At 37.1% G+C, this 12,326-nt stretch overlaps 1 protein-coding gene across 2 annotated transcripts in view; it reads right to left on the bottom strand.

The window, feature by feature from the left end:
* ZSWIM6 (zinc finger SWIM-type containing 6) overlaps window positions 1–12,326 on the bottom strand; it is a 220,932-nt gene that overhangs the window by 51,272 nt on the left and 157,334 nt on the right. For both annotated transcript variants that reach the window (XM_047731664.1, XM_047731663.1), the window contains exon 3: window positions 2,901–3,049. In XM_047731664.1, coding sequence (XP_047587620.1) covers window positions 2,901–3,049 — 149 coding nt within the window. The remainder of the gene's footprint in view (window positions 1–2,900; window positions 3,050–12,326) is intronic.

Here is a 12,326-nt window from a genome sequence, read left to right as displayed (position 1 = left end):
ACTACCAAAATAAATCATCTGGCACCTTCCTGATTCTTCCAAATGATTATACTTACCACTAGAGTAGAAAAGCCGAAAGCAGTCTACTGATAACTCTTCAGGGATCTTCTAAATTGAATGGATAATGTTTTTAATAATAGATCTGTTTTACTGTTTTTTAAAACCTGCTTTATTGAGACATAATTCACATACCATATAATTCACCCATTTAAACTGTGCAATGCAATGTTTTTAGTTTATTTCCACAGTTGTGAAGTCCTTCAGTTTTTGAGCTAAATTACAATTTCAGTAAGTCCTCACACCAAAGTTTTCTGACAAGAAGAGCAATACCATACTTTTATCTTCACCCCAATGGGGCTGTAAGAGGAAATGGGCTGTGCTGCAGGTTAAAGAACTCTCTAGCCCTAACTGAGCAATCCAGGAAGCGGAATTATAGCCTGTGACCTAGCGAGCTAACTCAGCTTCTCAAGCTGGAACTTAAAGCTCTGTCCATTACTCTGGAGCCAAATTTCCCAAATTTAAAAAAAAGGAAGAAAAGAAACACAAGACTAAGTTTCTTTATAGGAAACTGTAGATAAATCCACCCATTCCAAGTGTATTCTGCTATGTGTTCAACAAACACGAATCCCAGCTGAACACCACACCACCAGTTCTCCCTATAGGAAATTACTGGAGTAAGGTCACAAGCAGCAGAAAAGGAGAGGGTATCCTTTCATTCAAGATTCTATGTGAAAGGCAAATCAAAGAGGAAATGTCAGATACTCAATAACGCAGCCCAAACCTCAAGATCTACTGATCCTGTGTCAGGCTTATACTCTGACAAGCAATGGAAGTCCATCACAGGATTCAAATGGGAGCCCTACAAAGAACCCCAAAACACTTCTACACTAAATCACAAGTGTTGTGCTTTCCAGGATTATTTCAGTAATAATCTTAAGAAGTTTATTTTATTTCTAATACGGAAGCACTAAAAAGTCATGAACAGAAGAAGACTGAGAGGAAGAAAGGGAATTATAATTTACTGGACATCACGCTAGAGAGTTTTACAGTTATACTTATCATGTAATCTTCATACAACCATATAAAATAGGCCAGATTATAATTCCCATTTTATGAATTATAAAAACCATGTTTCAGAGAAGTGTAGTAACTTGCCCAAAGGACAAGAGGAATCTCTGGGATCAGGGCCCAGATCTGTCTTAACTCTAAAAGTTATGCCAAAAAATTAAAAAATAAAAAAGTTATGCCATTTCCAAAATTAGATGATGCTGTTACTTCATATGGCACAAACAATGTGTACATCTCATAAAAGGATAAAAACAGCAGCTATAGTCCAGTCTAATAACTCTTTTACTTTGCTTCCAGTAGGCCAAAGTATACTATTCACTACCATGAGAATCTGTGAAATACTTCCTGTGTGTCTAAATATAGCAAACCTTTAATATTACCACTACATCATGGATGTGATTTAATGTTTAATTTCCTGATACATTTCTAACCTATTACTCAGCAACAGCAATGAAAATAAACACTTCACTGTTAAGTATATAAACCACAACTATTAAGCAATACTCAAACACATCTACAGTCTAATAGTAATTAATTTTCAGATGGCTAACATATTTCAAGAGTTTGATGTACTTGTGAATTACCAAAGAATGATTAAATCATGTGTGAAGTAGTTTTAGTGTAAGATGTATTATATTATAATCTAATTTTCAGAAAATCGGCAATCAATACATAGTAAATGGGATAAATCTTTAATAAGAGAATACTGATTAACCAAAATACACTATTTTCTGGCCATAACCAGTAACAGAATATACTCTAATTCTTCAGAGCTAAATAATAATTTTTTTGATTACTATAAATACTAGAAAAGCTGTTTAAGAAAAGTGTCAATGAGTTATGAAAACTATCAATTATTTCATCCATTAAAACCAATCTGAATCCATTAGTCATATTAGTAGCTGTACCCCCATGAAAAGACACTGACTTAATATTACTAAAAAAGCATTTTACTTAGTATTTAGAATTGCATTTATGGTACTAAAGGGTCTGTATAAAGCAAGAGACACAGCTTCTACTCACACAGAACTTATAAGGAAGATAAGCCTGTTTCTTAGGCCATCAAATTTTGGTGATGAAAATTTAACCATTTACCAAGGCCAAAATGATGTGTTAGACAGCATTATCATTTAATCACAACATGAGGAGATATGTTATCATTAGCTAGTTTTATAGATGAGGAAACTGACTTGAGTAACTTGTCAAGGTTCATACATTCAATAAGATTTAGAGTTTAAATTTAAAGCCAGGACTTTATGATTCCAAAGTCCATGCTTTTGAAACGAATTTAAATATACTGAACATTACTAAACTAAATATATAATGTTATATGCATGTATTAATTGTACAAAAATAATTATGTAAAATTTACAGACTATGGATTGGAACAAGAGATACTTCTCAACTTTAAAAAAAAAAAAAAAAAAAAGCCCTAAATATATAAAGCGCATTTTAAGGACTGTATTCAAAGTTATGCTCTACTTGAGAACATTAACTAGGAAAACTAAAAGCTTGAAAATATGGTATTTCTAATAATACTAAGCTATTTACTTTTGAGTTTGGAAGTTTTTCCGAAATTGTATAAACTGTCACCATTTTAGTAATGGGAAACAAAAATGTTCCACATCTTGACTAAGGATAGCTAAGTAAATTAATGCATTACAACATCATAGTTTCTAACTGGTTAACTTAGATGCTCTTCTTTTAAAAAAAAAAAAAAAAAAAGAAAGAAATAAAAAAGAAGCCTTTATTCTATTGTACACATCATCATATATAGATACTTTCTATATATGTATATATTTAGAATATTTCTTTAAAAAAAAAAATCATACCTTTGCAAAGAGCAAATTAAGCTGCTTCCCTGATCCGTGGTACCCGCCCTGGGAAAGGAACAGTTTAACCTGTTCTTGAACCTGCTCTTCATCTAAGTGCCAGCAGTTTTCATCATCTATACTAGCACCTGCTGTTGGATCAGGAGCACCTAGAAATAGAAAGAAAAAATAACACATATGCTAGATAAAAACTCTGTGCTAAAGGGCTCTGATAATAAACTTGAAAAGAATTAAGATTCTCCACTTTTTGCCTACACACTTTTTAAGCCACCCTCAATTTCAATTATACATACAAATTTATGACTGAAAATAAATATAAAAATCATTCTCTTATTTCCAGGATTTTCTTGATTTGTGCTAAGCTAAAATGCAGATCACTGCAGAACTGAGATATTTTAAACTAAACGTTTGGAGAGGAGTTTACAAGTTCTCTAAAGAATAAAAAAGTCACAAAAATGTCTCATTGTAAATACATGATGTTTATAAAGCTCTACTATGTAGGATATGTTAGGAAAATGTTTTTCAAAGACATGAGAAAAATGTGAAACCAAGTGAACTGAGCAGAGTATTTTTCTCTTTACTATGTTAATTCAAGAAGCTTACACTGTTATCTGCTGCCGTATAAACTACATGCTGACATAGTCTTTAGTTGCAGAATACTGAAGATTAAAAAGGGAAATCAAACCACATGGGAACAGGCAGTGCAGCTGTTGTACTAAACCAGGTTGTAGTATCACCTTGCCAAACTGCGTAAATATTTTATTGCTGAAGTACACACAAAAGATTATAGCCATGTCATAAGCCCTGTGTGTAAACTACCTTAGAAATTCAAAAATTATCCAGATACTTAGGCAGGTAAAAATTAAGTTTCATTATTTATTTTTAAAAAATGGTATTTAAGGCCTGAGATTCATAAGAAATATTAAAAAATTTAAGTCTAAAAACCTTTCATCAGTAGTGTTTAATCTCACCAACCCTTAAAAAATACATTTGTTGGGGCGCCTGGGTGGTTCAGTGGGTTAAGCCTCTGTCTTCGGCTCAGGACATGATATCAGGGTCCTGGGATCAAGCCCCGCATTGGGCTCTCTGCTTAGCAGGAAGCCTGCTTCCCCCTCTCTCTCTGTCTTTCTCTCTGCCTACTTGTGATCTCTCTCTCCCTGTCAAATAAATAAATAAAAATCTTAAAAAAAAAAATACATTTGTTTAAGTCTGGCTGTACATTGCATTTCTTTTCTTCTAATGATCTAAGAATGAACTGGCCAAGGAAACAATCACTAACATCTGCATAGAACCAGTGTCCATTAGTCCCTAAGAGGAGAACAGTGAGTCTGTGAATCTCCCTGGAAAGGTGTGCCTTCATTCATTCATTCATTCATTCACTGAGCCAACATATTTATTGAGTGACTCCTGCTAGACTTGAGAATGAAATGGTGTGCAAAATAGACAGAATTCTTGTCCTCATATAATTTACCAACAAATTATTTTTGACTAGGACCAACAACAGCAACAATTTACATCAAGCCCAACATATCTGTATATATGAGTGTTTATGTGATGACATCTATTATCTATTAATCTGAAGCAAAAGTATGATGAAAAAAGACACTGACTGTAAGTGAAAGGGTCTGATATTCTGTATTGTATTTTTTAAAAGGGCTTATAACTTTTAAGACTGATTTCATAACCCATAATGGGCTGCAACCCACTATAAGAGAAACACTATTTTAAGTGTGTGAGATAAGTATCAATCTAGTAATCACACATTTAAATATATGATAATAACTGCTCAAAGGAAGAAGCCAAAATGCCAGCAGACTCTAACAGAAAGCTCTCACTTGGCCATGGATTGCCAGAGTAAGCACACCTTGAGGAAATGGGAAATTGAGCTGAGATTTGACTTAAGTAGATTAGAAGTTAAAGAAAAAAAAGAAAAGAGGGGTGCCACCAAGAAAAAAGGAAGAGAAAGTGGGGCGCCTGGCATCTACCTTCCACTCAGCTCATGATCCCCGTGTCCTGGGATCCAGCTCCACATCAGGCTCCCTGCTCAGCGGGAAGTCTTCTTCTCCCTCTCTCACTCCTCCTGCTTGTGTTCCCTCTCTTGCTATGTCACTCTCTATCAAATGATAAATAAAATCTTAAAAAAAAAAAAAAGGAAGAAAAAGGAATAAGTCTGAATGTGAGACTAAGAGTTTAGGCAGACGTCTCAGGAGGGAAGGAACATAGAACATGGATGAAATAAAAGATAGTGCACATCCATACAACTCAAAAGTAGAGGATGAATGGGGCGCCTGGGTGGCTCAGAGGGTTAAAGCCTTTGCCTTCGGCTCGGGTCATGATCCCAGGGTCCTGGGATCGAGCCCCACATCGGGCTCTTTCCTTGGTGGGGAGCCTGCTTCCTCCTCTCTCCCTGCCTGCCTCTCTGCCTACTTGTGATCTCTCTCTGTCCAATAAACAAATAAAATCTTAAAAAAAAAAAAAAAAAAAAAGTAGAGGATGAAGAGAAGACAACTACAAGACAATCCTGAAGAAGTGCTAGCCCTTGAGAGCCCTGGCAAGTGGGAGCTTAGCTTTTTTCTTCCCTAAGCGTAACAAATGGGAATTCATAACAAAGTCATCCAAAGAAGAAGAATGAAACACCCTAGATAGTAAAAGATATTTTCTCCTAGCATGCATCAATTTCAACATTCCTACAATAGAATATATTCAGCCATAAAAACAAATGTGGGTATTTTCTTTGTACTGCGATGGAAAAATATCCAAGATATACTGTTGAATGGGGAAAAAAAAAAGCCACCAGGCCGAAGAAAAGGATGCATAATATAACTTCCTTTATTATAGTGATGTTTTAGAAAGAGCCTGTGTTAGTATTTCCTTACATATGCATAGAATGGGTAACCTCGGTACACAAGGAAAGAAGGCTCTTCACTGAACACCTTTCCATATTTTTAAAATTTCAGAACCACATGAATATATTTAAGTACTAGAAAAATCTCTCTCAAGTGTGGAGGATAGGCTAGGAAGCAGAAATACATATGAGAACAGTGAGAACGGTATATATGCAGAGTCTGTGTGAAGGATGATGATGGTAGCTTGAAAACATCACTGAAAACTGAAATGGAGGCTCTGACAGGAATTTAAGACAAAAACAATGCAACTTGGTAATGAAGTGGGTATGTGAAATTTAGAATCAGCAGGATCGAGAGAGACATGGGTTTCTGGGTTAAACAACTGGATGAAGGACGCCTGGGTGGCTCAGTTGTTGAGTATCTGCCTTCAGGTCAGGTCATGATCCCAGGGTCCTGGGATTGACCCGGGATCGGGATCCCCGCTCGGCAGGAAGCCTGCTTCTCCCTCTCCCACTGTCTGCTTGTGTTCCCTCTCTTGCTGTATCTCTCGCTGTCAAATAAATAAATAAAATCTTTTACAAAAAAATAAGAATAAGTTGATGAGATACTGGACAACTCAATGACACACAGATCAAAACAGGACCAGGTTAGGGGGTAGGAGGGGCGGTGTTTAGGTCCTCAGTTCTGTTTCAGACATGGTGAATTTGAAGCACCTTTCAGACAGCGAAGAAAAGGAGAAAGGACTTCAAAAATAGGGAACTGGATATTTACAGGAGGCTCTACAGGACAAGAGTACCTAAGACAGAGCTTAAGGAAAGCCAACATTTAAAGATTGGGACAGAAAGTGAGTGAGGAGGGCAGTGGGAATGAGTGACCTAGGAGGAAGAGATGGAGACTCATTCTTCCAAAAGTAAGGCAGAAAAAAGGTTGTTCCAAGTAGGTACTAGGCAAGTAGGTAGATATTAAAGCTCCAGAGAGCAAGGATTATAGCTGCCCTGCTCACCACTGCTTTCTGACACCTAACTAATTTTTGTCTCTATCAGGAAATCAAGTAACAGAAATGGGGAGAACTATGTACATTCCTCCCAAGAAAAGGATTCCCATCAAAAAGGAGCGACTGCTAAAACATCTTTACATACATATATATCTCATTTTCTCCTCACAAGGTCCCCTAGAGGTGAGTAAAGATTATGATCCCTACTATTTTACAGAAGGAGAAACAAGTTCAGGATGATTAACACTTCTCCACGGCCACAATGCCAAATCCAGTCTCCTGAATCTCTCCCCTGATGAAGAATACATCCCAGAACCTTGGAGCTAACGTTGCATCATGAAAGTATCGAAGCAGGCGTTGTTAGCCCTAAATCAAACATAAAATTAAGGAAGGACACTGGATGTTTGTAAGCATTTGTAGCACGTTTCTCTTCCACAGGAAGATCTAAGACCACACAGTGCTGTGAAGAGTCAACTGCTGGGACTATATCTGTATTCCACAGGGACTGGGAGCCCCTAATCCAGCCCATCCCCTTGATTCTAGAGACGCACACACAGACACACACACATGCAAATGCACAAAGACAACTACAGATTCTTTATCTAAATGCATCAGAAGAGACTTTCCAAACAACTCCTCCATATGCTCTCAAGTTTCATATTTAAGCTTTTCCTCCGATCTTGCTAAAAATCCTCCTGGGGAATCTGACACCTGCCTCCTTAACCTCTTCTTAGGGAAAATTCTGACAAGCTACTGATTATCCACTCTCAGCGTTCCTTCTGATGAACTGAGCTAAATAAATTCAATTTCAATCCTCACAGTGGTTTTTTCCCCCAACACTCATGACTTGTTAGTTGTTCTCTATTGGGCACTGAGGGTCAAGACCTACAAGGAATCCTGTCCCAGAAGGACTTGGATAGGGACTGACTGTCCTATGGTGTAGAAGGCCTGCTACGCTTCAATGCATGGGTCGCAGCCACGTGAGACTTGACTTTTCTGTTTGCCACATAAATATCACAGTATTTTAAGAAGACTTCAATTCAGTTTAGAGAAAATTCCAGTCTCCTTGGCCTAAAATGGCAAAGGGGTCAACATCCAAATATTTCACAAAAACTGTAGGATATACTCAACTCTTATTTTTTTCATGCTAAAAGAAAAAAGTTTTAGAAGGAATAGTCCAAGAATCACTTTCATTTGACTTGAATTATACAATGCATTTTTTTCTTAAAAAATAAGATATCTAACAGCAAATGTATAAATACATGGACAATGTTTCTCAAGTTTTTAACAAAACCAAGGGGTTTCTTCTGTTTTGATGTTTTTTGTGGGGGGAGTATGGGAAGCTAGTGTTAGAATTAACATATTTCTTCAAGAGCATGGGGGAAGAAGGAGGCACTGTGGAGAGAAAATGGCCCACAGACAAAATTTTACAGCAAATAATCTGATAAAGTCTACACACGTGAGCTGAGAGTATGTGTGGGGTTCCTCATCCTGGATTCCAATTTGGAATCCTTTGGTTCTAGGTTGGGTTGGGAAAACTACATGTCATCCAAACAAAACCAAGCTCCCGAGACCTCCATTTTCTCAAACCTAAAATTCTATAATGTAGGAATAAAAAATTAACTAGGTGCTAAGAATTAGAAATCTTTTCCTGTGACTGTGTAGAAAACATTCTAAAGAATGCATGCAAAGATAACTAGATGGTAAATAAAACAAAATTTAATCTAAACACAACTTAACACTTTAGGAATAGGTGATACTATACATTATAGACCAGGAAATTAAATGTCCACAATAATAACCTTCCTAAAACAGCATATTCATTTAGTAAATTTTAATACTTAAGTTTAGCTATTTAAATCCTAACATGTTTTGATTACATGCATGTAAGGGTGGCCTAAGCCTTGCATAAAATGTAGATTTGCAAAATTTATTTCTACTTGTTAGTAGCTATCTATAAACAAAGACAAAGCTCTCAGCATTTAGCTTTGAGAAAGGTATGCAAGAAAAACATTATTATATGTGTTTATACATTTGCTATTAGATATTCTCCATGTTGGGCAGGAACCAGAATCTGTGTGTGTAAATTAAATGGTCCATTAAAGAGTTTTAAAACCTATCATATTTTTACCCCTTATTTATATTTATAATTACAAATGCTATAACTTTTACAACTGTATAGTTAATCTTTGTGAGCATTTTATTACCGAAGCTTAATTCTTCAAAGTTTCAAGCCTTCAGGGAAAGTAAAATTATCTGGTTAAAAAAAATCAATCAATCAATCAATCAAACAGTTTAACTGTCTCTCATTCCCAGCTAGGGATGTATGAACTTCACTTACCCTCTTATATAGGAAGAGAGCAAAAGGAGAATTCATGGACATGAAGGAACACTGTCCATGTCCTTGACTTTCCCTATTAGTTGACCTGGTTCTGATTTAGTTTTGCTTTATCTCAATATCAAAACTCCCTAACCCTGGGAGTTCTCAAAATTAAGAGTGTATCAAAAATCCTGAGGCACACTGTAAAAAAAAAAAAATGGATACCTAGGTACACTTCAGAAGTACTGAATCACAATCTTTGCCAGGGGGGTAGGAGAACGATTCCATATTTGGAGAGGATGTTATACATGGTGACACACTGTGCATCTTCATACTGGGAAGTATTCTGGCTCCAGTCTAATGAATAAAGCATATTTAAGACGCACCAAATGAAATATCTGTCTCGTGTCAAGGAAACAGTTGCTTCTAAGTATTAAGCAGCACCAAACCCTTTTGCAAATTTTAAACTGAGAAACTGAGACACATTCACAGCTGGCTTATGCTATGTTTGGTATGTGGAATTATTCACAGCTTTGGGTTCTAATAGGGAACTTAATGCTTTCTTTTCTCTTCTTAATCTGCTGGAAAACAACTCAGACAAAAAAGAAACGAAAGGCTTTAGTTTACCTCCTCATCTTAACTGTGACCTAACTGCTTTAGCAATACAGTTGTCTAAATAATGTTCTAACCATTTATATCTATGTACAATTGGGTGGGGGTTTTTTGTTTGTTTGGGGTTTTTTTGGTTAAAATTTAATTACCAATTTCCGTCTATAAAGGCGGAATGCAGGCAGGCAGATGTCTACACTGTAGAGGTGATTCATTCGGCCTCTTTCAGGGGACCCAGAAGAATGCCACCTCCTAAAGCTTCAGTTAGCCCACTGTTAAAGCTAGGAAACGTTGCCAGTACACCTATCTAACAAGCTGAAGGCAAAATCATGACCTCGATCACTGGCACTGAGAGGGAAAGGGCAGGGCAGCAAACTTCAATGATTCAGACTCAAAAAAAGTTTTTCTTTAGAGAGGACAAGGATTTGAAGACTGTTGAAAAATAACATGCACTGAATACACACTTGAAAAAAGATTTACATTTTATTCTTCCTTAAACCCTCATTCCAAAGTAGTGGCCAATGCCTTCATTTCCATTTACAATATTTCGATAGCTGCAACACTCAGATCTTTCCTCACCTTCCATTCTCTGTGGTCACCTACGTAATGTTACTGCGATGACAGAAGTGTGACATCCTCTCCAGGAGCTGTTAGAGGGCAACCCATCTTCTTTCTTTATCCCAGAGGCTACTGACAGAGGGAACGCTGGCATGTGCTGGCTGTGCTCCCTCAGCAAACCACCTTCTCCTCAGCTAAATGCCAAAGAAGTTAAGTACGTTGCACCATCATCAGCACAGAACTCAAGGGAATTCACATAGACCATCACAAGGCTTACAGCTCCTCCTCCAAAATTTTCCTCTCATCTGACTTTATTTCTCATTTCTTTTTTTCCTTTAAGATTTTATTTATGTATTTGACAGAGAAAGATAGAGCAAGAGAGGGAACACAAGCAGGGAGAGCAGGAGAGGGAGAAGCAGGCCTCCCACCAAGCAGGGAACCCTATGTAGGGCTCTACCCCAGAACCCCAGGATCATGATCAGAGCCGAAAGCAGATGCTTAACGACTGAGCCACCCAGGTGCCCCTATTTTTCATTTCTTACCATCATTCAACTTACCTCTAAAGTTCAATAATAAACTATTCATGTATAGAAATAATCACATATTTTATATGAATGAAAAGCAGCAAAGTATTTGTACACTCTCCATGCTCATTTAAAATTCAGCATGTAAACAGATTGCATAACAGGTAGGTCATTTTCTAGAACTTAGCTAAAAATATATCACTTGGTACACAAACACAAATATTTACATGCAAAGTTCTCAGAAAGTCTTATTTTTATATAACCCAACACTTCAGATCTATTAAAAGAAATCTACCGGGGCGCCTGGGTAGCTCAGTGGGTTAACATCTGCCTTTGGCTCAGGTCATGATCCCAGGGTCCTGGGATTGAGCCCCACATCGGGCTCTCTGCTTAGTGAGGAGCCTGCTTCTCCCTCTCCTTCCTGCCACTCTGCCTGCTTGGGGACTCTCTCTCTCTCTCTCTCTCTGTCAAATAAATACATAAAATCCACCCCCCCACACAAAGAGAGAGAGAGAAATCTATGATGTCTGCAAGCTTTGAGAATAGTTTGCTCAGATTTTAAAAGATGTTATTTTTTAAAAATGGCTTATAAATATTTTCCTCAAAGATCTACCACTGCCCTGAAGACTCCTGTCAACTGACTCATCACAATGACAGTGATAACAGCAATTCAGATTTACTTCTTTAGCCCTCCTGACCTTATGAAAGGCATATTCTTTATTGTCCATATTTTACAAATAAAATAACTGAGGCCTGAAGAGATTCAGTTACTTGCCCCCATTAACAGAGCTGAAGAGCAAAGGTATTCTCTCTCACTCAGGCTAACTTCTAAGCTCATCAACACTCTTAAGAGTCTCAGAGTGAGAGGTATGAGAGACCCATTTGTGGGAGAGATGGGAACAAGCTCATGGAGCCAATATGGACAGACATAAGGTCAGTTAAGGGACAGAGGACTGGTGAGAAACCTGATCACAGCTGGTAGCTATCCTGTGTAAAGCATTAAAGTGAGGAGTGTCAGAGATGACTACAGTGTGTGAGGGAAGGCAAGATTTGGAGGAGAAAGGAGAAAGAATGAAGGGTATTGGGCTAAAAGTAAAGTGGTTATCTCTGTGTTACCCTAGCAAATTCCTCATGGACTAGAGAGGTGATTCCTCCAAATTAAGACACTTAAGTTCTAAGATCACTTCTCTTTTGCTGAAGTGAAGTGTTTTTTCATGTAAAGACCATCATGTATACATGATCATGTATTCATTTTGTATTTAAAAAAAAAAAATTTAAACTATGTTAGAGAAACATCTAGTTTTCGTTAAAATGTGAAGTTAAACCTAGTAATTTCTGGAGGGAAATTGGGCAATAATTACTCAAAAATGCATGTACCACTTGTTCTGGCATTTCTACTACTAAGAATCTATTATCCAAAAATACTTGCACAAATTCACAAACCCACACACGCGCACACATAAAGGAAAGTCACAGCGGTCCTGCGTATAGTAGGGAGAAAACAGAAACAACTTCAAAATCATTCAGTAGGTTAATGGTTAAATATCCCCATACTATGGAATACTATATACAACA

The sequence above is a fragment of the Lutra lutra genome, chromosome 5 (assembly GCF_902655055.1).
Source record: "Lutra lutra chromosome 5, mLutLut1.2, whole genome shotgun sequence".
NCBI lineage: Eukaryota > Metazoa > Chordata > Mammalia > Carnivora > Mustelidae > Lutra > Lutra lutra.
The sequence above is the reverse complement of the archived record's forward strand: the minus strand, read 5'-3'. Positions and strand labels throughout refer to the sequence as shown.